At 41.7% G+C, this 25,300-nt stretch overlaps 1 protein-coding gene across 5 annotated transcripts in view; it reads right to left on the minus strand.

Annotated features, from left to right (window-relative positions):
• Window positions 1-1,678: 1,678 nt before the first annotated feature.
• SORCS1 (sortilin related VPS10 domain containing receptor 1) overlaps window positions 1,679-25,300 on the minus strand; it is a 488,198-nt gene continuing 464,576 nt past the window's right edge. Inside the window, exons 24-27 of one of the 5 annotated variants that reach the window (XM_058671339.1) lie at window positions 19,626-19,725; window positions 6,875-6,980; window positions 6,592-6,752; window positions 1,679-1,943 (exon numbers count right to left, since the gene is read on the minus strand). In XM_058671339.1, coding sequence (XP_058527322.1) covers window positions 1,864-1,943; window positions 6,592-6,752; window positions 6,875-6,980; window positions 19,626-19,725 — 447 coding nt within the window. In that variant the 3' untranslated portion in view covers window positions 1,679-1,863. Of the gene's footprint in view, window positions 1,944-4,814; window positions 5,190-6,591; window positions 6,753-6,874; window positions 6,981-19,625; window positions 19,726-25,300 lie in introns of those variants that run through there. The other 4 variants (XM_004579866.2, XM_004579868.2, XM_004579869.3 and 1 more) reach the window with 4 other exon arrangements.

A 25,300-nucleotide genomic window follows, 5' to 3' on the forward strand; every position in this document is an offset into this window, starting at 1 on the left:
TTGTTCTAAACTGCAGTTTCACTTAAATTTACCTTTAAGAATAGCTTCCTGAGTACAGCAGCATCAGTGGTAAGAGAAAGAGGGCAGGGAGAAGCTGATTCCTGACAAATACCAACTGAACGTGTAATTAGAAGTGCTAGCAGGGTTAGGCGAGGCAGGTGGATGAAGCCACCTCAGATCCTTGCTCAATGTGAAACGTGAAGTTGAAAACTCATGTTTCATCAAATATTGACCTAGCGCCCCCTAATGGCAGTGTCCAGTGCTGGATGCTGAATAAGACGTGTACAGAGGTACCACACAAGCATAATAGTACGTTCTGAACATGCGGTGCTTAAAGGGAAGTAGGTAAACAGGAAGCCAGGGAAACGGACACCTACTATTTGATGCGTATCCCTGAGCTGACCTGACGTACACTGTGCAAGTCTTCTGTCTCCTCAAATCCAATCCTCACCGCTTTCCTGCTCTGCTCTGAACGTTCAGCAAAGCACACTGCCCAGGCCACTCTGCCCACTGGTTTGTGGCTGGGTTTGGGAAGTGGGAGGCAAGGGGAGGGGGTAGCAGACCAGTGCAAAAGAGAAAACAATGTCTTCTTACCCTTTTGCTGTGTGACTGGGCAGCGCGGCTGGCAGAAATCCCAGCTCCTCCACCTCTCCAGCTCCCGCCGCACGCGTCCTCCAGGCCTTGGACTTTAATCTGGTTACACCTGTGCCCCTCCCACCTGGGGGAAAGAGAGGCTGCCCTCTCTCGACCTCTCGTTGAGGCCAATCTCGGGGCTGCTTCAGCTGCTGCTACTTGTCATCTTGGCTCTTCCATGACTCAAGCAGCGAATTCCCTGTAAGGAAGGGCTGAAGGGAACCTAAGGACGACTAGAGTTCTCCCGCGTGGCTGAGACTGAGCTAACCAGGCAGCAGCAGGACGTCCTGGGGGTTGATTCAGAATGGTTTTGTGACTCCAGAAATGAAGAGACACAAATCTAAGGACCATGCATTGCCCTTGGAGAGGTATCACTTAAATAGCTGAGTTCCATCGCAATGAGCATCCGGCCCAGTACAACTCCTAATTTTTCACTAACTCACTTGGGACACTTAGGAATGACACACACACTCATATCAGCGGAGCTGGAAAGGGGGTATTTCCCCTCCGAATTAAATGCAGGCAGACACTAAAGCTTTTGACTGTGAGAGTGATTAGCTCAAGGTCACACAGCTGGCATAGCCAGGGGAGCATGTTCCTCTCTGAATTCCAGACACGAAGCTGTTGACTCCATAGGCCGACCTGTATCGTTTCTTCATTTTCAGTTTTCACATGCAGGTTTTTGGTCTTTCGTAATCGCAGAGTCATCAATAAATTTGACAAACCTGCATGGGTTTGTTTCCTATTAACAATTTCTAACACTCAACATGTTCTTTATTCCAAAAGAATCTGAAGTGATTTTTTTAAAGTATAATGTATTTACACAGACCAAAAGACTTCTATAATCAACTGAAAAGCAGGTGGAGGATATTATACTTGGTCATTAAAAACTAAAAGAAAAACCCTCGAGTCCGTGGTGTTACCTACAGTCTCATGTAATTAGCCCTTTTGAAATCCTGTAACTACATCACTTTTGTGTTTGAACTGAACACTCACTTTAGGATGAAATAAAAACACAGGGAGGCAAAGGCGTTAGAGACATTATCTGTTTAATAAATATGATTGTAAAAGCAATAAACAAGAGCCATTATACATTACACTACATAGTATTTAACAAAAAATACATCAAAAAAGTCATTTTAAAATTAGAAGTAGTTCCAATACTATAAGAAAACTTTCATTTTATTTTAAATTGGCTTCCTATAAAAATAAGTTGGCAAATGAGGGATTTCAATGCTCAGTTGGAATCCTGGAAAACACAGAACAGCTGCCACACACCCCACTGCTCTCAAAGTTGCTGTTTGGAACTTCTGGAAAAAAAAGCAAAGCAAACCTCTGCATTTTGGAGAGTGAATCTAATTAGGAATAAGGCAAGGGAGAAACTGTTGGTGCAGTAGTTCAGGACAGAGCATGCACAGTTTGCCTTCGGGGACTTTCGACAATGTTGCCATGTAAGATTTTCAGCTGGCCCTGAATCCTACCTTCCACATGTGTCTCTCCCCACACACTCCTCTGGCCTCCCACTCACCAAACTCCTCACTGTCTGCACCTGCTATCATGAGTAGGTAGGCACTTGGGTCCCTCCCATTTGTAGGCGCTCATCACTACTTTGTCTGTGAGATTCAGCTGGAATGGCCTAGTACAGTGGCTCTCGGCATGTGTATGCAGCACAGCCACCTGGAGAGCTTATTAAAACATATCACTGGGCCCAGCATCACCCAGAAGAGGAAGTCATACTTCATTACCGAGCATTTCCGATTCAGCAGATCTGGGATATGGGCCCAAAATTGTTATCGTTACCAAGGATGAGGGGATGCTGACATGACTCTTCCAGGAACCACACTTTGAGTTCCACTGATCTAGGCCACAAGAACAGTGGCCCCTGAGCAGTCCCTTGCCTCACTAACCACCTACAGGTGGAAGGCAGCATGAGGGAGAGCCACATGAGGACACTGGAGATGCTGACCCCACTGCTGCCTACTTCTGACTACTCTCCTAATTAGGACTAACAGCCCATTCTTCCCTGTGTCTTCTCATGCATGTATTTCTTCAACAAATAATCCTCATAAAACTACTCTAGGCAAGGCACTGTGCTAGACTGAGAATGGATTCCCTCTGTCCTCGTTTCTAATTAAAAGGAATTGGACTGCAATTCTGCAGTCACCTGTCTTGGTTTGGGAGTCTCATTTGGTTTCCGGACACTTCTGCTGTGATTAAATTTGAGAGCCCCCCAACTCCAGTTGATGAGGGTCAATGAGGGTGTTTCCGGTAAGACGGGATGCCTGGCAGGTGGCAATCAGTTCAGTTCTAGAGATGAGGTGGATGTCCCAGGCACAACTTAGGTTCCAGATCCAGGTGGAGCAAACTCAGCCACAAAAACTTCTGCTAGATCAACTTCTGCTAGCAGCTTTGCTCCTCTTCACCTGCCTGAGCTACAAAAGCACATGGAACATCTGGATCTTTAGGACCCTCCCACTGCCACCAGGGGCCCTGTTCCGTGTCCACTGCTGTTGGTCTGGGAGTAAAGAAGCAGGCTGAGCTTTCTGAGTGGTTTCTAAGGACTGCTTTCTCCCGTCTTTCGGTGTGGGCTTGGCCTTGTCCGTATTACCCAGGAGGCTTCTCCCCAGCAGGCTTTGGTTTCTTCCCTTCTCAAAGCCTGTTTCAGAACTGCCCTGGGGAAAACTGGGGTTTCTTCTACGTTTCCGTCATCAGCTAACTCACTCCTCTTCTTACTGAGTTATGTGTCCCTTCCTGTTACTATGACCAGACCACAGACATGTGGTCGCTAGGAACTCGCTAGGATCACCTTAAAATCATCCAACAATCTCATCCTAATGTAAGATAAGACCTCTATATTTTATCAGACATTTTAGACTCTCTTCAGCATTAACTCCACTAACCTCCTTCTCCTTCTGCTTAAAATCCGTTTTATTTCACAAATATTTTTATTCTACCAGGAAAGAGAAATGTTAACAGAAATCATCACAGGAAGAAATATGTCATGTAACACGGTCACATGTTCAAAACATTTCTCACAAGAATTTTCCGGAATTGGACCACGGATTTTGAGTACGGTATGAAAACACCATGGAGTATGGCCAGATTTGAATTGCTTTGCATACGTCAATGCTTTCACACACATTGTATGTTTCCAGGTGGAAAAAGGCAGGGATATTTGGAAAGGGCAGCTTCTCGAAGAAGAAACAAAGGATATATGACGCTGGGCCCTGCTAAGCAGGATGCAGCTTGGTCTCAATGTGCCTGGAAGCTGGCATGCTTACAGTGCATGGAACAAGAGATTAGAGCCCTGGGAGTGGTGTGGGCAGGGTTGGCAGAGCCGACACCAGTATTCACGAAATGTCAGAGCTGACAGTCAGAATCTAATGTCATATTTGAGGGGAAAAAAAAGTGGGAACGGTTTAAGGATAATTTGGGGACTGGAAGGAAGAGATCCAGTGACTTATCAACAGATCATGGTCCCACAGAGATGACAAATAGGAAGGCAAGACAATGGGTCACTGTCTGGATTCCATTGTCTATGTAAGTCGGGGCAGGAACAGCGAGAGCTGACAGGGGAGGAGTGGTACAGGAAACCAATGTCCATTTCCAACATGTTCTGTCTCCCTGTTCCTCTATTCCATCTGTTTTCAACTCACAGCCTTGTCCCTGTGGCCACAGAGAAATCAAGAAGGCAGCCTTGTGGTCACTGTTGACCAGCAGAGCCACCAAAGCTAACTCAGTAGGGAAAATGACAGCAAGGAAGGTAGAACAGAAATCAGCTCAGGGTTTCAAACTCCTGTGCATGTCTTTGTATCTTATGAAAAGGGTTGGGATGGCTAACCCATCCATCAGCCCGTAGTGCTAAAATAGCTGTTAAATCTAGAGCCAAGAATACTTCCAAAAATACATGCAGATTTCCTTGGCCTATATATGTTTATGAATTTTCTACAAACACGACCGATCAGAAAAAAGAGAGAGAAGAAGGGGAGGGGAGTGTTTTCCATGAAAATAGAGCACCTATACACTGCCCCTCCAAACGTTTTCTCGAGATATCGTCCACATGCACAGGCTTAAAGCTAAAAACCCTTGTTGTCTGTATCTGAAGAATTAAAAAGTTCCGATGCAGTGAGTGAGTGTTTGTTTAATTGGATTTTGAATTGTTTTTTTTTATTTTATTTTATTTTGTATTGTTTTGTTTGTTTACTGGCGTCCTCCAGTCAAACATTTACATAGGTAGGGATTTCTTTTGTGCTTTGATTCTCAGCAACTATTGAAATACTTCCTGGCAAAATAGGAAACAGAACAACAAAGGAAAGAAAGAGAAAACAAAGTTAGTGGTCATGAAGGCTGATGCACTTGACAAGAGCGAAATTCTTTCCTGATCAGCAGGTGTCCTGGAGCCTTGGGGAGGGGGTTTTCCTTAAATTGCAAATTGTGCCCCAGCTGATCCCCGCTTTGGCGTTGAAGGTGGAGTGGCGTGTCTTGCTCTTTGCAATCGGAGAGATGAGTCACCAGGTTGAGTAGAAGGGGAGGGAGGGGAGGGCAAAGCTACTCTCCTAAGAGAAAATGCGTAACACTTACTCATTTAGCCTCACTGGAAGCAGAAAGGTGTCAGAGACTTTGCAAAGTGCTGGGAGATGTTCCTGGCAGCCGAGGGACTGCTATTTTAACCGAATAAATAGCAGCTGGGCTTCTCATCCCGTGCAGATGGGACTGAGAACCAAGTAATCAGAAAAACCCGTGGCATCTTACATGCTTTAGCAGCCAACAGAGACAGAAAAGTCTCTCTTCTTTTTAACCTGAAGCAATTACACATTTTCCACCATGTCTCCCCAAATCAAAGAGCACGGTGAAAATTGGACACCAGATGTGGCCAGTTGCTAATATCTATGATTTGTGTTAGGCAAAGCATTTGCATTTTCCCTCTGCAGTTACAGTTCTCTCCCATATCCACGTTTTAATAGGGCGGTTTTACTCCATTTGTATGCTCATATTTTTCTTCTAGGTAAGACTAAAAAGGATATGTAAAGGCCTTCTGGGTGGCCTAGCATTATCCCTTGGGAGTAAAGCATAAATAGTTATATGGTCATTTATCCGCCAAAGGCAGCAATGCGGGATCTAGAGGGGATCATTTCCACCTTCAACTCCTGATGCCAACCGTCAGGAGGAACCAGGGGGAAGGGCTGATCGGTGATAGTGGCTTCATGGGGTTGTCTAACTTCCTGGAAGACTTCCAATGCAGTCCAAGTAGCCCTTGGCCACTGAATTCCAGACTCTTTACCCAGCTACTGGCTTACAAAGGCCTCCACTGACTTTAAAAAGCACAGAGCTCTACGTAAGTATGATGGACTCAATTCCAAGACTTCTGAGAACGGACACACCAAAAGAGGAGGGAGTCTGACAGTGTGCTCCGACATTGCCTAGCCTTCCAGGGGTCTCTCACGAGGTGCCATCTTCTTGGCTGTTGTGCAAACTTTATGTCTTTTATCCTCAACTTCTGAGGTTTCATAATTCGTAAGGGAGCAGCTTCTATCTTAACTTCTAGATTAAGAAAAGTTCTATTTGCCCAGGCCGGCTTCCATCATGTCACTCCTCCCCTAGTCTCCGGTTGAGGCGGCCATGTTTTTCTCTGGCCAATACATACTCTGTCCCTTACATCTCATCCGGCCCTCAGGTGTACCCACCTCCACCACCAAGGCTGCTCCTTCTTGTATATTCTTAAAGCCACTGCTATGCTCTTTGCCCATAAACATCTGAAGTCCAATAATTTAGGGATAATTTTTACAAAAGAAATAAATAAAATAAATTAAGCATGAAAGGGGAAAAAACTACACAGAAGCAAGAAAGAGGCATCTTAGCTGTTTCTCTCAGTTGTGTTAGAATAAAGTGTTATGTCAAGCCAGAAAGGGGTTAGAGAGGGTCAGTCATGGAGTACTAAGGCTACTAGGAATCATTTACCTATGAGCTGTGATTCCACCTTGTCATCTATAAGCTGGCCAGGCCTCCTTAGTTCAGGCGGAGGGATACCGGGCCTGCTTTCAGTGTGACTGACTGGACTGACCATCTCTTGTTCTTTCTCATTCTGCATCTGGGCATATACATTAATCCCCGGGATCTTCCTAAAACATTAACAGAAACCATCACTGCTGTGCAAGGGAGAGGCACATCGCTGCAATGTATGCTCCTGCACCTGTCAGGAAGAGGGGGCGGGTACGGGGGCGGTAGATGGAGAGAAACGCACCTTTTAAACTTGTAGATGACAAACACGGCCAGCCCCACAAACACCACTGAGAGCAGCATCAGCATGGCAGATCCACTGTGGGCTGGAGTGAGGTCCACCAGTGGCGCTGCGGAAGAAAAGACACACTCATGAGCACAGACCTGGGCAGGTGACTCTGACGGGCTCACCCAGTCTCCACGGACAAGGAGAGTCCTGGGAAGCCTTGTGAGTGGACACACAGGAAAGTCCATCACACGCCTCCCAGGCGAGCGCACGCGACTTTATCCCAACTTCCAGTACGGCCTGCTGGAACGTTCGCGCTCTGCAGTGAGGCCAAGGAGAGCACTCCTCTGCTCTTCTCCCACGTGATGGCTGCGTGATCTTCAGCAAGTTTCTTCAACTTCATTGTTTTTGTGCTAAGATGCGAGTAGCATTAGATAGCTCATCTGGTTCTGACAGGGATTAAATGAGTTGGGGATCGATGATTAAACCCTTTATAAAGATTGTAACTTTTACTTCTATTGCTTTTGGTACTATTAGTCAATATGTAGCCTCCTAACCTAACGATGAGGTTACACCTTGGTAAACACATCCTAAGTTGTAAATATCCGCTGATAAAAAATGCATGTACTACACCTAACCTTCCAAACATCATAGCTAGTCCTCACCTTCCTTAAGTGCGCCAAGAGCAAGAACCTTAGCCTTCATTGGGTCAAAATCCCCTAACATCAAGCCTATTTCATTAAAAAAAAGTGCTCAATATTGAAAGTAATTTACTGACTACTACATAAAAAGTGAAATACAAAGAATGGTTGTATGTATACACTTTCATATCAATATAAATTCCAAACTCTTTAGTGGCACCATCATAAGCCAGGGACTGTCTATATTCAGGTTAACATAACAAAAATTAATATTAAATTTCCTTATACTCTGTTCATTTTTTCCCGACTGGGTTAAACAGATAACCACTAAAAGCCATCAAAAGGAGTACTGCCATGACTTACGCAGCTTCTCCACCTCATGAAATAAAGTGATGGGTCACTCAAGGATCACCCGTACACAGAAACTAACGCAAAGTGAGTATCTTACCAAGGCACCTGTTCTAATGCCACGAAAGCAAGTGCACACTGGCTCTTCCTACGGCTTCCCAAAGCCTGACTGCCCCACCAAGAAGTCCCAGCCTCTCAAATGCTGTACGTTGTCCTTTCTGATAAAAAGCAGGAGCCATAAATCCCCACAGAGGATGGTTCTGCAAATGATTTCTCGCTACTTTCAAATCATTCTCATCTCTCATCTACACCGCTGCACTTGTAATGCCTGTCTTTACAATTAATTTCTACCCTCTCAGAAACAGATTTTCTGCAGGTGCAGCACAGCTCAAGCCTAAAAGATAAGCCACAAATACCCTGCACAAGCTTGGATGGGGCCCTTCTCCTTCCGACAGTGTAAGTAAAGCCTCATCCCCAGAAACACAAACAATCCACAAGCACCATTTTCTCTGTTTAGAGAAGAGAAGGCAAGGTTTTGGTCACCCAGGCAGAGAAGTTCAAAAATAAATGATTATACTTTCGGTGTCAGACAAGATTTGGAGCAACTTCCACTGTACTGGATCTTATGAGATTACATCCCTGCCACTGACTAGCCTTGGCTAGAAAGCATAGCCCATAGAACATCATAATTTAGGTGAAATATGAAAGCCATGGCTTCTTCTTCAGAAAACAAGCTTAGTCATTTTCAAGGGAGTTGGCTTTTATGAGATACTGCTCCCTAAGTAAGGAAACCTGGCTATTCTCTCTCTACTGTAAGTTGAATTCTACTCGAGTTATGACACATGCATGAGTCTATGCATGAGAAGGTATGACGCTCTGCAGTGAGCGCCGAAACTATATTCATTTTCTGTTCAAAATTAAAAAATAAAATTCTCAGTACCATCATCAGAGAAGCCCTTGAATTCTTTGGAACCCACAACACCAAAGATATCATCAATATGATCAGGGCAAGAGAACAATACCTTATATTTGATATGGATATTCTTGCAGATGACTTTCATAAAAGGAAGGCAGGGACCATGATTTTCACTAAGCTGCTAAGAATAGCAACATTCTCCTTCATAAATATCACTCCAAAGGCTTCATAAGTGGTGAATGAAGGCACTAAACCTGAATCCAATTAATGTCTCTCTCTCTCTCTCTCTCTCTCTCTCTCTCTCTCTCTCTGTCTCTCTCTCTATCTCTCTCTCTCTCTCTCTTTCACACACACACACACACTCTTATGAACTCAACCTGGACTCATTACAGGATGAAATAACAGAACTGACAAAGTTTATTTCTCAACATGATGATCAGGGTTAAACTACTGACAGCAGAAGACAAAATCAGTGGCAAAAGCTAAGCTTCAAAAAGATTATATGTCATACATTCTTTAAGTAGGATGACATGAGCATATACCTATGAAAGTGGTTCAAAAAGTTTATGAAAATAAAATTTAACTAAAATTTATGCTGGAAACATTTGAAATTAATGCACAGGTTTTTTTTTCATAATAACCACTTTTCATAAATTTTAAAACAATCTTTGTATGAGTGGAATTCAAATTTTCTTTTACATGAAAATAAATTTATCTTTTAGTTGCATTCTAACGAACTTTTTAAAGTACCCTGCTACGTGTGTATGCCTTTGTGTATGTATGTATGCAGGAAGGGAGAGAGCAGGGGAAAGAGACAGGTAACAGAAAACAGTCTCACACATCCAATACTCAGACTCCATGATCGTCAACTGACAGTCAAGTTTATTTTATTTCTACCCTCATCAAATCCCTACCACCTAAACCGCTGGAATGTTCTGAAGCAAAACTGTGCCACTACATATTTTTCTTTGCTATAACTGCAAAAAATAACCCCTCCTCACTTCTTCCTCAATACCATCATCAAATTAAAGAAATAATATATGGTTGTTCATTTAAGGGGATGTATAGTAACTGTGTAATACAGACTATTATATCCAGATGTGAGGATACAATGTAGTACGCATCTCTACTTTCAAGCCAAAGATGGACTCTCAATGAACTTGTTAAATATGTCTTAACAATAGGATGCTAGACTGTCTGGATACACTTAAATAGCAGAATGATGGACTTATGACTGCTTATGAAGGACTATGCTATTGTTAAAATACAGGGGAACTCGGTGGTGGTGAGGGATTTTAGGAGAAGACCAGGGAAATTCCAGAGCCTTAGGAATTGTATCTTGAAATAAGAAATAAAATTTAAAAAGAAATAATATAAAAGGAAGATATTTTAAATAGTTTCATCCAACACAAATCTTTAAAAGAGAAGAAATGGAGACCAAGAGAGGAACCACAAACAGTGTACGTGGTTCCAGGGAGGGATGCTTCACCGCCCCGGAATGTTCATCCCGCATTGCCAGAGTACTGGTGCTCCAAGGCAATCAAGAAAAACACTAGCTTGCTTGAAATGCTTAACCTTGGAAATGAATGAAAAATGAAGACATTACTTTGTCCAGACTCTCACTAACAGAGGAAACAACACATGCGTACATGCACACACCCCCACACACCTACAACACATACATGCACACACACTTCAATTTCCTTCTCTTATCTTCCTCTGTGTATCCTTTGCCCCATCCCAATGTGAAATCTTTGGTTTATAAATACTTGACATGCCGTTCTTTTTTTTTTCAGAACTGCATTTTTTTTATTATTTATTATTTTTAATTCATTAATTACATTGTATTATGTGACACAGTTTCATAGGTACTTGGGTTCTCCCCACCCCTCCCCAAACCCTCCCACCATGGTGGATTCCTCCACCTTGTTGCATAACCACAGCTCAAGTTCAGTTGAGATTCCCCCATTGCAAGCGTATACCAAACATAGAGTCCAGCATCTTATTGTCCAGTCAAGTTCAACGGCTTCTTAGGTATACCCTCTCTGGTCTGAAGACAGAGCCAGCAGAGTATCATCCCAGTCAATTGAAAGCTCCAACATACCATCAGCAAAAATTTACATCATTATGGAATTAATTGACATAGTAATGAGTAACCAATATGTTAAAAGTAAATACTACTCAGCTATTAAAAAAAAACAAAATGCAGTTCTTTGTGGCCAAATGGGCCAAACTGGAAACCATAATGCTAAGGGAAATGAGCCAATCCCAAAAGGTTAAATACCACATGTTTGCCTTAATTTAAGATGGTATGATATTATGTATAACATGTTATGTTATGAATGTTATATGTTGTGTATAAACTAAAATTGAAATGTAAGTGAGGTGGTCACAGAAGGTGGCTAGGAACTCGCATTTACTTTTGACATGCCATTCTTAAACAAGCAACATTAATGCTCTTATGCAATTGCCACAGTCCTTTAGGAAAATGAGCTTCTGTCTGCCAGATTCTAAAATGTGTGTCCTCCGTTCTCCCTCCGCAAGTCTATTGCCCTTAGCAGGTTCTCAGAAGCAGCAGAGCGGGCAGTAGCGGGCAGCAGCTGGACAGACTGAGCACCACTGCCCTCCATGCTCCTGGGTGTCTGCAGCCTGCTGATGTGTGTCTCAAATCAACGGGTCTATTACTGCTCTACACGACAGCAGCTGCATATCTTAGTTTGCTCAACACTTACATGCATTTGTGCAGGTTTTGCTGAGAAATGGAAACTTGTGATAAATGGGCTTTAGCCTGTTGTGTGGAATTAGCATAAATTAATCCCTCTCCAACTGCAAACTCAACAAGGTTGATGCGTGCGGGGAAAGTGCTGAGCAGAGTCTTGCTATTATTCACGCACAGAGTAAAGCATGGACTCAAGCAGGATTCTGAATGACTCAACATTTCAGAGTCTGGACTCTAGCGAGCATTATTTCTAAAATCCTAGGAGAATCCTGCAAATGTGTTGAACAGTTAAAGTCATCAGGCACTGGTTGATGATAATTAAAAATTTCTATGGTGATCATGATACTATTCTTGTGAAAAATGACTGCAATGCAGTAAGTGCTGAATAAACACAGTTCTGTGTAGGGCAGAGAACTCAAAACTCCATAACCGACTCTACTAAAGATGAAAAAAGTAACCCTACTGATGGCCCCTGATATATTTCAGAAAGGCATTACAATCATTGTCTCACATTGAGGGGCAGAATCTATTTATATCTCTTGGCACCTATTATTACATACCCCAATGCTACAATGATTTAATAACAAAAGCCACTGCGTCTATGCATCCGTGAAAAACTTAATTGCTAAAGAGCCCTTCTCTTACCCTACCCCTCAAAAAACAGTATTTAATTATAGGGAAAAAATGAAGAGAAAACACTACCAACATGACCTTACTCACAAAAAACTCATAATTGATAATCCTGTAGATAGTAAGATAGTCAGAGATTAAAGAGACCAATAAATGCACTTGCTGTGGGAGAATTCCACTGGTAATCATTTTATTCCCAAATGAAAAAAGGTACTATATTTCTTCCATTTTTTACTTTATTTAAAATTATTTGTATGATTTCCCATGACACATAGGGATTCCCCTCCCCCCATGGGCTACCCTTTCTCCTTACCTATACTTTTATCATTTTCCCCCATATTATTACAGTAGTATTATCCTATCATAGCAGTTATAAGTTTCACATTCTGTTATACAAGTACTTCATGGCATTGTATGTATCGACAATGTTAGAAAATCTAGTATCAGATTGTCAAGTTATATTTAACTGCTTTACAGCAACTATCTATTTCAATTTATAGTTCAGAACCCCTCAACTCCTACTTTGCATTAGCATCTATAAATGCTTTGTAGCTTCAGGTTATCTTTGTAGTTACAACATTATTGAGTGACACAAATTGTCTTCCTCAGTGTGAAATCAAAGAACAGAATTCATACAATATCATGACCTACAATGAATCACTGAGTTTCTTAAACCCTCCCACATTTATACATAAAATACTTAGCAGTAGCAACAGAAGCTGGAAGCATCAGAAACCCAACGACAGCAAAACAAAACACCCAGTGAAGGCATGGGCAAAGGAAATGAACAGACATTTTTCAAAAATAACAAATTCAATTGGCTAACAGACATAAAAAAGTGCTCGGGCTCCCTGTCGGGGAAATACAAATGAAAACTACATTGAGATCCCACCTAACTCCAGCGAGACTGGCCTCCATTCAGAACTCTATCAACACCACCTGCTTATTAATTTCCACCTGTGGATGTGGGGAGAAAAGTAGTCTACTCCACTGCTGGTGAAAGTAAAGACTAGTACAACCATTATGGAAGTCAATATGAAGAGTCCTAAGAGAAAAGGGATATGTAATCCTATATTTACAGCAGCATAATCTATAACACCAAAGACATGAAAACAACCAAAATACCCATCCAAGGAGGAGGGGGTGAAAACTGTGGTACATCTCCTCCATGGAATACTACTCAGCCATTAAAAAGAGTGAAATTCTACCATTTGCAACCATATGGTCCCAACTAGAGACCATTATGATCAGTGAAATAAGTCAATCACGAAAGGACAAATACCATATGTCCTCTCTAATATAAGGAAACCTTCATGTAAAACACAAGATGAATAGCCCTTTAATACTTTTTTTTGCTACATCTCAGGGGGGTTGACATTGTGTTTTTAATTTTATTTCTTCAAAAAAGTTTTTTTTCTTATTAATTTCCTCACTGACGCATAGGTCATACAGTAGTACTCTTTGCTTCAAGAAGGTTTTTTATTTTCTCTTTCATTTTTTCAGTGACACACACATCATTCAGTAGCATGTTATTTAACTTAATGTTGTTGCAAATTTTCTGTTTTTCTTCCTGTTCTTGATTTTGTTTTATCACTTTGCTTCAAATCTCAGACTTGACAAAAGGGCATTTTCCTAAACATAGCTGATTACTCAAAGCAGCTGAAGGACAGGAAGGTGTGGGGACTGCTACTGTGTATTTTTTTCTGCTTTTCATTTAACTCCAGACATGAGGTTCTCCCTTTGGGAAACATCAACTTTCCCGCTTTCTTATCATGGGAGTCAAAAATAAAGATGGTGACTCCACTGAAAGGTAAGTGTAGAACAGAATCTTCATCCTGAAATTAGTCTAGAAATGTATCAAATGCAGATGTGTCATTTCCTTCCCATAGTTACACGTGATTAGTATCAAGACAATATCATTTATTGCACTCCCATGAAACTCACATGATTCAATTACACCTGCCACTAAAATTCTAGTTCACAAGTTACTGATTTCTCAACTATTTCATGGCCACAACCCTTGTCTAACTTTTCCTACTTGCCTAGTTTATGGATATAGACTATCCCGTATTAGGAGCCATAGTTAATTCTGTCTTCTCCCCTCACTCTAGCTATTACCCATTTTGCAATTAGGTTGGCTCCAAGTATGCCAAGAAATTAGATTTTAATGTTTATTAAAAATTTCTTGCTGCTTAATGTCACAGGTCCCTTTTATTTAATTCGCATCTGTTGTAGCAGATACCTGAGTTGTAAATCAGATTTATTGTTGGAAGGACTCCCTCACCTTTCCTTCCTGTGCTGATGAATTTCTGTCTGTGAAATGTTCTTCAACAGTGGTTGTTGACTGGCAGGAGGGCTGGCTGCCCCCGCATCACTTGGAGAACTCACAAAACGGAGCATGGTGGATATCATCAGGAATGCTGGGATTCCTCTGTATGTGCGACGCAGCCCTGAAGATCTCTGCTTTTCCTGAAGCTTGCTCGTTAACTGCAAGCAGTCAGCAATAACAGCAACTGGTTTATAGTAGACATCTCCCACTCTGGGTTTGAAACAATCTTCTCAACCGTGAAATGACGTTCATTTATCCTAACTGGTTTCACAACAACCACCTGGTTCTAACTCTTCTATTCACCGTATGTGCCAAGCCCTGGCACCAAAATTTCTGCTCATTTGCCCAGTAAGTAAACTCTTGTGAAATGCAACTAACTCCTGAAAGATAGTTGTCAGCATTTATATTCACTTGGGCTACTTAGCACTTTTGTGTTCTCAAATCAAACGCAGTGTGACTCCTTGTCTGGTCTCACCACACCCTCTTCCCACATAAACCTTTACTTACTCTACCCAGCATTTAAACCACTTCCCACTCTCCAATTCCTACCAAAGATGAGGACTGAATTTACTCATGGCCATGGGTCCTCACTGGCTCAAGCAGATTTTGAGGTGGCTTGAAAGCTCTGCACTGGCAATTAGGACTGCCCAATTGAAGCAATAGCACAAACACTACAGAGAAGCCAGAGATTGACACATGAGCTGAATCTTACCTCAAATTCCACAATTTCAGTCTAAAAGACTTCCCCCTAACCCATGGGGAATCTGAAGTTAAATGACAGCTGCCCATATTCCTTGCTCTGTACTCTGTAAAAAGTAAATATCCGCTTTCAAGCACCTTGGTATTCATGATGGCCATGCTTGCTACTATGGGCAAGTGGGTCCAGGCTGTGAAATTTTGCAGTGACAGTGGCTCTGGTGTTGGAGACGCTCCTCACAGTGATCAGAACACCAAAGTTAGGGACAGCTTATTACACTCCCCTTCCCCCTTCTCTCTTGTTCTTAAACACATAACTCCAGGAAGTGTAGACCCAATTTTCCTCTGAACTACCCAAATACCAGAATGAATATACCAAAAATTATTAGACATATTAAAGGGGTAGCTGACACAAAGATTTAAAAAAGATATGTTTTGTTGGGCATTGCTTTATAAATGAACGTAAAGCTCCACTCATTGTTATTCAGTAAGAGATGGCATTTCAAAGAGACAGGTTGACAACTGAATAAACTGGATCTGAAGGTAACTCAGGGAATGTTGTTGTGCATATAACTCTGCATGTTGTGAATTATCTATACGTCTAGTTATTTATCAAAGCAACAATTTTTGAGCGCTAAATATGTACAAGTTCTGCACAAGGTACAAATGATATAGACAATAGAAAGATACAACCACCTATATCCACAAGATGTTAAAGATAAGTGATGAAGATGACAACAATTACAGTCATTATCATCATCAGACAGATTTAATGATAGTTCAAACAAGGGGAAATGGGTACACCCAGGTAAAGGTGTCTGGCAAGATGCCAAATGCTGGCAATCATCGGAGTCTTCAAATACAAATAGATTAAGGGAAAACAAATTATTGAAGAAAAGTGACAAAATAGTTCAATCAGGAAAGCCTGAGCAAAGCTCCACTCAGATCAAAACTCCGAAGCTTCCAGTCCAATGCCAAGCCTGTCCGCTCCCTTTCCAATGCTGGGTTGTTATACAATACCATGAGCATCACTTGTGCTGTGGAGATACCAGAAGCCAGTAAGTGCTGAAAGTCAAATGGCAACTTGTTTTCTTGATGAAACATTTTACCACTATCTCCATATTATCATACAACTTCAAATATCCCTTTTCTACAAAGAGAATTTCATCTGTGTTGCTGTTGGGAGCAGTTGGACAGTCAAGAGCAAAAGTCCCAAACCAAAAAGAAATGACTTAAAACTACATAAGGCATGTATTCACAGCTGAGGTCAGCTTCAATATCAAAGTTAATGAACTTCCAAACAGAGTATGGAGGGAAAAACCAGCAAAATCCCATCTCTAATGGCCTCCAGGTATCTGTAAATGCTTACTTTGTGTTCTCATGAAGGCAAACAGGGAACTGAATTTGAATGCCAAAATATGACTACTAAATTTGTGAAAGGAGAAAATTCTTTTTCCTTGGAGACAGACCAAATGATACATTGCCTCTCTCCTCAGCAAATACTCTGGCTCAAATATTGTTAAAGAAAGGCTGCTAAATATCTGCTGAGCAATTAATGGGACACAGAAGTGTGTCATCACGGTCCCTGCAAAGGTAGTAGAAATCAGGCTTATGAGACGTGAAATGTGACAAACAGTGGTATTTAGTTTCTCCTTTAATTTTTGATTTCTCCTCCCTTTTGGGAGATAACAAAGGAGAGGAAATCGTGCCCTGGGATCCAAACCAGCTTGCTCAGTATTTCATTCCTCAGGCTATGTTCTCCTTCTAGCCACTCGAATGGGAACACGCTAATTTGACACAATAGAGCCAACATACTAAGAATCTCCAAGAAGCTGATGCCTCATTATATATTTTACTGCCTTATCACATTTGTTGAAAAGCACCAGTCTTGACACGCACACTGTGTGTGTGTGTAGTTAAGTCTGACCCAGAGTGATTTTGTACCTGTGAATACTGCCAGTTACAGCACAATTGTGACAATCGCAGCCAAACTTCCCTAGGCTCTGATACTCACTCAGCCCTTGACATTCTCTTCCTCTACTCTTACCAGGAACGAATTACATGAAAGTCCAAGTCCACTCCATGTGTGGAGCCAGTGATGACAGGAAGTTCAATAACACCCGCGAACATCTTACTCCAAAAGACTCCACTACCACATCCAACAGGGACGCATCCCGGATAGTCTTACCAAACTGTCCCAGTGTGAAAGTCAGCTTTTGCCTGAACCTGCACTGTTTTGCAATCCCCTCAGTAACTGCATTATGCACATCTACATTTAAGGAGCTCTTTCTTGGTGATTCTTTAGATTTCCCAGTGACATATCTCCACTTGGACAGCTCTTGATCTGGGAGTTCCGCATCCTGCTCCCCAAGTTTCCAGTTATGAAATGAGTTACAGATGCAAACTACAGGAAACGTTTAGGTCTTTTTCAACTTTGTGCTATTCTCTGTTACACCAATGGGATTAACCTCTCACGGTTATCAGGAGTACCTCCTTCTCACATAGATCTCCTGATCCATTTTTACTTTTGCATTCCCTGGTTGTACCAGTTTTTTCTGGCATTACGTATTCTATTGATTCATACTTTTTTGACTTGGTCCCAACCTGCTTTCATTCCAAGACGACTTCTTAAGCAACACAAGATGTCAAACTGATTAAATAAAAACAAACAAACCCAACTCATTTCTTTGCAGTATGATGCAATCATCAGCTAAACAGAAAAACCAGGGAATCAAGTGATCCTGCCCATCAAATACCCTGAGAGAAGCCAGCAGCCTTTTCCTCACAGTATTTTCTTAACCACGCTCTCCAGCAATGGTTTTTAAATCTGTTTCCTGCCTGGATCTGCCCAGCAATGCAAGTTTCCATGAAGACAGATAACATGGCTTGGCTGGGAGAAGGCAGGTATTCAGAGACTGTCAACTGAATGGATGAGTTAGGACAACAAGCCACAGAACAGCAAATGAGCGGCACTGAATCCTTGCTCCGAGCAGTCATCTTCCCCAGTGACACTCTGCATCGGTCATCCCTCTACTCTGAGGCCTCAGTGTCTTCCTGGACCCAATCACAGAAGAACAGATGGCTCATTCTGACACATTTCCACACTCCACTGCCATCCACATCCCACATTTAAAAGCAAGGAGCTTTACATATCTGTTTCTTTCAGGCACTAGAATTGTTCCTATGGAATCCCAATAAAGGGGGGAAAAAGATAAAATCCAAGAAGAAGAGAAGTTGGTGAACAGCCTGCCTGACCTTCCTCTGGACCAAGGAACACCTTCAGGAATCCCGTCCTCACTCAGTCACTCAGCAGCCCCAGAGCCCCTGAGGTATTCCTTTCTTGGAAGACACTTGCTGCTTGCAATGATCTCTTGGCTTCAATCCCATCCATACTCTGTATTCTCCCTACAGGTCACCTTCTTCATACAATATCCACATCAGTTTTATTTGATACAACTCACTGCTGATTAAAATTTCAAAAAAATTCCTCATTAATAATAAAGTGAGTAAAAGTGAAAGACGACTAGCTGATCTGTGCGTTTTAAGTGTTTTGATCAGATTAACCTAACCTTCATGCAATCACAGTGATTATCATCTGTGAAGTACACAGAAGTTAAACCTCTTTTCCCGATCTACAGAATGAAAAGTACAACATTGAAACCAATGGTCTGATTCTATAGAGAAGGAAGAAAATTCAAGTGTTTGCATATGCTGTCTGCCTTTCTATGAGAATGCATATACTTCATCCATTGAACTAGCCCTACCATTCTCTGCCACCCAGTACCACCATCACCACCAAACTCACCCCTACAACACCAGTCTAAAGACTTTTTGAGTAGAAAGAGAATTTCCAAATAGTGTTTCCATTTCATAAAATACCAGCTGAGTATTCTGCAAAAATCAAAAGAATACTGTACTCAAAAAGATACTGTTCATGCATATTAATATAGCACAGTGTCTATTTAGCTTAGAATAGTTCATTATCGTTAAAGCCTCTCTACAGCCTAAGGGAGCATTTTACTGCTGCCTTATACAAGAAAAAGAAGCTCACTGACATTAAGTAATTTGCACGATCCTGGCCAACTCAATGCTTACTTTCTAGCTAGGACTTTCTGCCACACCTAAGCTTGTGAACTTACAGAAAGCAGACTTTTGCAACGTGAGATTTTAAAATAAAGCTTTAACTAAAAAAGTTGCAAAATATTCATAAAGTTAACATTATTTTCAAGATTTCTGTTGAGATGAAACATGCCTCCTTGTCAGATGTGTCTAAGTGAGTCACCAAGAGTCTCTGCCAGGGAGTAAGTAGGAAATGTCACTTCATACAGTTGTTAACTGGTTCCCCATTGAGGAAAAGCGCTAAGCGGGGCAGCCTCAGAGAACCGGCACCTGACTGCTGGCCAGCAGTGGCATTAACCTGCTTAGGATGAAGGAAGCACACGCGACTGTCTCCTTGTGTCATAGTCATCAATTACACGCTGGAAACTGACCTGCTGTCAAGTGAGCGGCATGAACAAGGACTTGGACCCCAGGCTTCAACTCAAAGTGCACCGAATTCTGGTTGAGCTTGTGGATCAGGATTTCTGACACCTGAAGGAAGAAGAGTCACAGTTGTCATCCGGCCTGAGAATAAACATACTCAGAAATATTCACTATGTTTTCCATACGAAATTATCATAGATCCTAATACCTGTCAATTAGATAAATGAGTTTAACATTTTTTTCTGTTTCTGAAGATGCAGATATAATAAGCATGATCTGATATTATATCCCAACTGACACAAAGTAGAATAAAATACTAGTGGATAAAATCATTTCGATTCTTAAAAGTTTAATTTACATTATTTTAGAAAATTCACCTCCATATTTGTTACTCAGGAACAATGAACATGTTTAAGTGATTCATATTCATTTATTTTATTATCCTCCCCTTCCCTAAATTGCACCCTTGGATTTCACAGAATAGATATTTTATGATTATTCACTGAATGGTCAAAGGTGTTCTGTTAAAACAATAAATTACACAGTTGAAATTTAGTGCAGTTGCAACTGAATGAGTTGGCCAGTTTTTGGGTCAGGCTTGTGGATAATAGCTATACCACCGCTCCACTTGAAACGTGTATACCAGATAGACTTACAAAACTCTACCAATTCTAGATCATGGGGCATTTTATTATTATTTTTAAATTATTGATGTTTTAATGTTCATTACCTTAAATGAGATGAGAAGATGAGGACTGTAGATGCAGGTGGGCCTCTGGTGGGTTGATGAGGGCCAGGGAGGGAAGGAGGGGTGAGAGAGATGTGCCTAAGGTTGGAGGTGTGTGGATGGATGGCGGGGGGGTGTAGGGCTATGTGAAGGAGGAAGATACACCACTCCTTGTTGTCAGAAGCCATTAGTGGTAGGGAATGCAGATGGTGTCTTGACACTGCCTCAAGGGGCCTCAGGGTGAGGGGGTAGAGCAGGTCCTGGGAATGTTACTTGAGTGGTCATTGTATAAGAGGTGGCATAATCCATCTGTCCTTACAGGGGCTCCTTCGTGTTCCCTCTGTTCAAGTTCCAAGGCCTGTGGGCAGTTCATGTCCACTCCAGACCTTCCACAGGCCCAGGGGCCTTCCTTAGAACTTGGTCTGAAATTTTGTATCCCTTGTCCCTCCCTCCATTATCTGAAGAGACACTTAAAGCCTTCTATTGGACAGGAAGACCAAGTTGTACTGTTCTTCATGTGCATCCAGGCATGCTTCTCATCCCCTCTCTGGAGCCAGCAAGAGGGGCTGCCAGGCTCCACAACATGTGACCTGTGGTCAGAGCACATGCCCAATGGAAGTTCCCTGAGACTGGAGAATCCCATTGGACTAAGGAACTCATGAGATGCAGGGGACCCCCTCCTGAGACAGTCATCACACAGGCAAGTCATCGGCTCCATTTCCCACACACCCCAGCAAGTGCTGCAACCTGGGCGGTAGGCCGCCTGCCCTAACTTCCGTTCTTGGGTGTGTCATCATGTTCAGGGAACCCTTCCAGAACTTCTACAGGTTAGCGACCAGCCCCGGTTTCCTCAAAGGCAGACAGGTATACCAGTGTAACCCAGCCCAGTCCACAGCACCATATCTGACAAGCACTGGTGGGTACAGTGGCCCAGTTGGGGCAACCCTGCAAGCCTTTATTAGCCCCTTCCACAAACTTTGCACTCATGTACATCAGTGGGTATGATGGCCAACCTAGCTCACCCCTAGACCCAGAGGCGGCCTGGTGGAGACTACCCTCCAGAACCCCCAACAAGATGGCCCCAGACCCAGCTATGGCACATGCCAATAGGTGCTGCTGCATAGGATGGCCCACTTCCAGACCTGGCATTTCATGCGTACCAGTCAGTGCTGCCTATTCTGTGGGCTATTTAACCACAAACATGATTCAAAGGACCTAGTTTATGTAGAAATAATATTTGGTAAAACTCTTCATTTGTTAAAAGAAGAAAACTGTGCTTAGTTATTTTTCTGATTTGTTGATATTTTAGAAGGATTTTGGAAAAATTTCAGTGATAATCACACTCCTGTTATTTTATCTGGTCTCCTTTCATTATTTTAAATCCTGTATTAGAATCATCAATCTCATGTATTATTTATCAATGCTTCAAGTCTAATCAGATTATTTCAGACATTTTTCTCCTAGTTTAATGCATTTCCCTCCTTTGGTGTTGCTGATTTTTTCCTATTGATCCCCTCTTCTTGATTCTGTTTCTAATTAAGCGGTATCTAATGGATTGATTTTGAAAGCAGAGTCCCCTGCAAGGGACTGAGGCCTCTGGTTGTGTAGCTGTACTGTCCTGCAGGTGGACTGTACTGGACAACAACAGCAATGAGGAATGACCTTCAGGGCTCCGTGGGGAAGCTCCTGGGACCCAGAGCAGGGCCAGCCTTTTAAATGTAACATAACCTGGAGTAAAAAACTTATGCTAACTATATTAACAACCATTTTATTCTCTACAGTAGGTTACTACTCTTCTTGGATACTAAAAATCACCCATAATAAAAATTTTTTAGTAGAAGTCAACTATGAAGGTTTTCGCTATCAAGTATACACACAAAAAAGTTAATAACACAAACATGTGCGCACACACACACATTCACAGGACACATTATGTTACTGCCAAACATTACAATTCAAATATGCAAGACTTTCCAGACGCAAGTAAGAAACTGACTTCTTTTAGTAGCGATTACCAGGTAGAAACAAGGAATACGTTTTTTGTACCTTTAACTTTCAACTCACTTTTAACCAGGTTCTATGCTATTTACCCCTTAGTCCTGAAAATCTTTTTTTGTCAAGTAATTCAAGACAGAAGTAACTAAACCAAAAACTGGGTTTTATCAGGTCAACATACTCTAGTTCATAATATCTGTAAGTGTCCTATGTAAAGATAATCAACTTCCTAGATGTGCTTTATTTAGGATCGTTTCACAGATTTTATCTGAGAGCTTTGTAAAATTAAGTGGTCTGTGCAAGAATCACCTGGTAGCAGAAAAACATGTTTCACATATTTAAGCTGGCATCAAATGACATTCAATGAAAAACTCATTCTCTATAGAAAAGGCAGAAGGTAAAAATAATAATAATCATGAAATTATATTTGATATGCAAATAGCCTCAATTAGAAACATGTACATATTTTGATAGCATTTTACATATTTACCACCCCACCCCTATTTCGCAGAAGTATTTAGAACATGTCCATCAGATCACACCATGCTATGTATAACCATATATAATTAGAAACATTGGTACACTTGCTTGTTTCTCTGAACAACGAGTGTATCTGTTTTTCATGCTGGTATTTTCAGAGAAATGAATATACAGCTGACAGGACGTATAGATCTAAGTTTGCCCAGCTAATATTTGAAGAGTTGAGGCTAGGAGGTAGCTTTGACTCCTAACCCTAGGGCATTTCCATTAAAAACATGTTCCTTGTTTCAGTTCACAAACGGAACAGGAACAGAAGATACTGGAAAAACAGTATGACTGTGGCTCAGCACTCAAAAAGACGCAGTGATTCATCAAGTATGCTGCTATCTTATTCATCTGTGAAACACACAGAGCTAAAACACCCGGCCAAATGTCAGCCCAGTAATATGGGTTACTGGCATTCGCGATCCTAAGTGATGTCCGTGCGACTGTCACATTCTGTTCACCAATTCATATAATTATTAATGTTTGGGAGGGCCTTTGGCTAAGAAAGAAATGCACTGTAAATTATAGGAAGTATGGCAGCAGCTTTAAATGAGAACAAAAATTTGCCTGTGAGGACTTTAGGGAAGCCACGTGTGATGGCCAGGAGACTATGTGTTAAAGTCAGCTGAATATTACGATTTCTCTGTGTCCTGTGGAAAGTGAGCTTTATGAGCAAATTTCATTTATCTTTTATGCAATCATTCCCCCTCTGCTGTTCTCCTACCCAGTCTATTTTCCATTCTACTTCAACCAAACAGTAATGATCAAAGAAAAAGAAGACAAAAAGCAGCGGGGGAGGGAGGAGGAAGGAAGAAGAAGAAAGTGAAAATATAGCTTATTTGGGGTTTCTGTCTATTTGGTGGAACAAACAAGCTCATACTTCAAGTGGAGACCACATTTCATGTAAACCATCCATTAAAAGGACCGTGGGGGCACAATCTAAATACTAGGAAAGGAATGCTCCAGGAACACCTCTTGCAGTAGAAAATTGATTCTCCATCTTTTTCACCAAAGTGAAGACTGGGCAGAACAAGCAGAACCAACAAGGTTAGGCTGAAGTAAGACTGTTAAATTCTCACGGGCTAGAAATAAAAGAGGGCTATGTCTTGCTCACCTTGCCCGTCTCCTGCAGGTAGGGAGTGACGTTGTCCTCCTTGTGGTCCTACTGGGACACAGGCTGGAGCTGCACCTACCTCAAACACTTCCATTTACTACGGTAGGGAAAAAGAGCTCCCAACCATCCTTTGAATTCTTCAGCTTCAAAGTGACCCAATTCACTGCCCTGAATGTGTCCTAGGGCTCTGCCCAAGCAGAAGAGACTCTGGCATTTAACCCCATGAGGTACCTAGAGGCAGTGTGCTGGAAGCATTCAGTCAACAGCAGTGATGGTTACCACACACATAGGAATATTCAACATCTCAGGTTTTAACGAAAGCCATAGGAAAAAAATATATACTCCCGGATGATGAAAGTCAAAGTGTTAATCCTTGCTATATGAAATTAAAGAAATTTATGGACAGCAGAGCAGTTGGCAGATGACTGGAACGTGCAATCCAAAACAGAAGAAAGTGAAAATACATATCCAGAAGGGGTTTGGGTGAATTTACCAGTGAAAAATTACACCGAAAATTCTTTGTACTAAATACTAGGTTCTAGTGAACACTGGGTAACCAAATCCCATTCTTTCTTAGCACAAAGGAGTCACCTTGATTAAAACGCCTGAGGAATTTCTCAAATGCCATTTACAAAGAATCAAAGTGCCTATGTACGTCTTTCTCTGGCATTCTCCAATTTTTGCATTCACCAATTTAAAGTTTCACTATCTCCTTCTGCTATACTCCTTTGGTTTCACCTCGTTCCTACTCAATGACCTTCTTATTAAACTCCAGAGTATTTTAAAAAATTCAACTTATTTTTAAAAAACAGATTCATTTATTTTCATTGGAAAGAGATTTATACAGAGAAGGAGAGATAGAAAGATCTTCCATCCACTGGTTCACTCCCTAAATGGCTGCAACAGAGCTAGAGCTGAGCTGATTCAAAGCTAGGAGCCAGGAGCTTCCTTGGGGTCTCCCATGTGGACACCGGGTCCCAAGGCTTTGGGCCATCCTCCACTGCTTTCCCAGGCCACAAGCAGGGAGCTGAGCAATTCAACTGGACTGACAGGGAAGGTCATGATGATATACCGAAAATAGTCCAAGTTGACTAATTACATCGTAGTGTGAATTTTGGTTTCTTACAACACTGCCAATAGACTGCTTCGTTCACAGATCATATTTTCTTTCTGTGTTGGATTTTCAGATGGGACATTTCTCAAATGTGTATGGCAACAGAAATAGCCAAGGAGGAAATTCATTGTTTCTGGTTGACATTTTTCTCCACAGTCCATTTTGCTCCATTTAAATCCTCTCACTGCCTATTAAGGCTTTTGAAAGA

The sequence above is a fragment of the Ochotona princeps genome, chromosome 13, assembly GCF_030435755.1.
Source record: "Ochotona princeps isolate mOchPri1 chromosome 13, mOchPri1.hap1, whole genome shotgun sequence".
In the NCBI taxonomy this organism is placed as follows: domain Eukaryota; kingdom Metazoa; phylum Chordata; class Mammalia; order Lagomorpha; family Ochotonidae; genus Ochotona; species Ochotona princeps.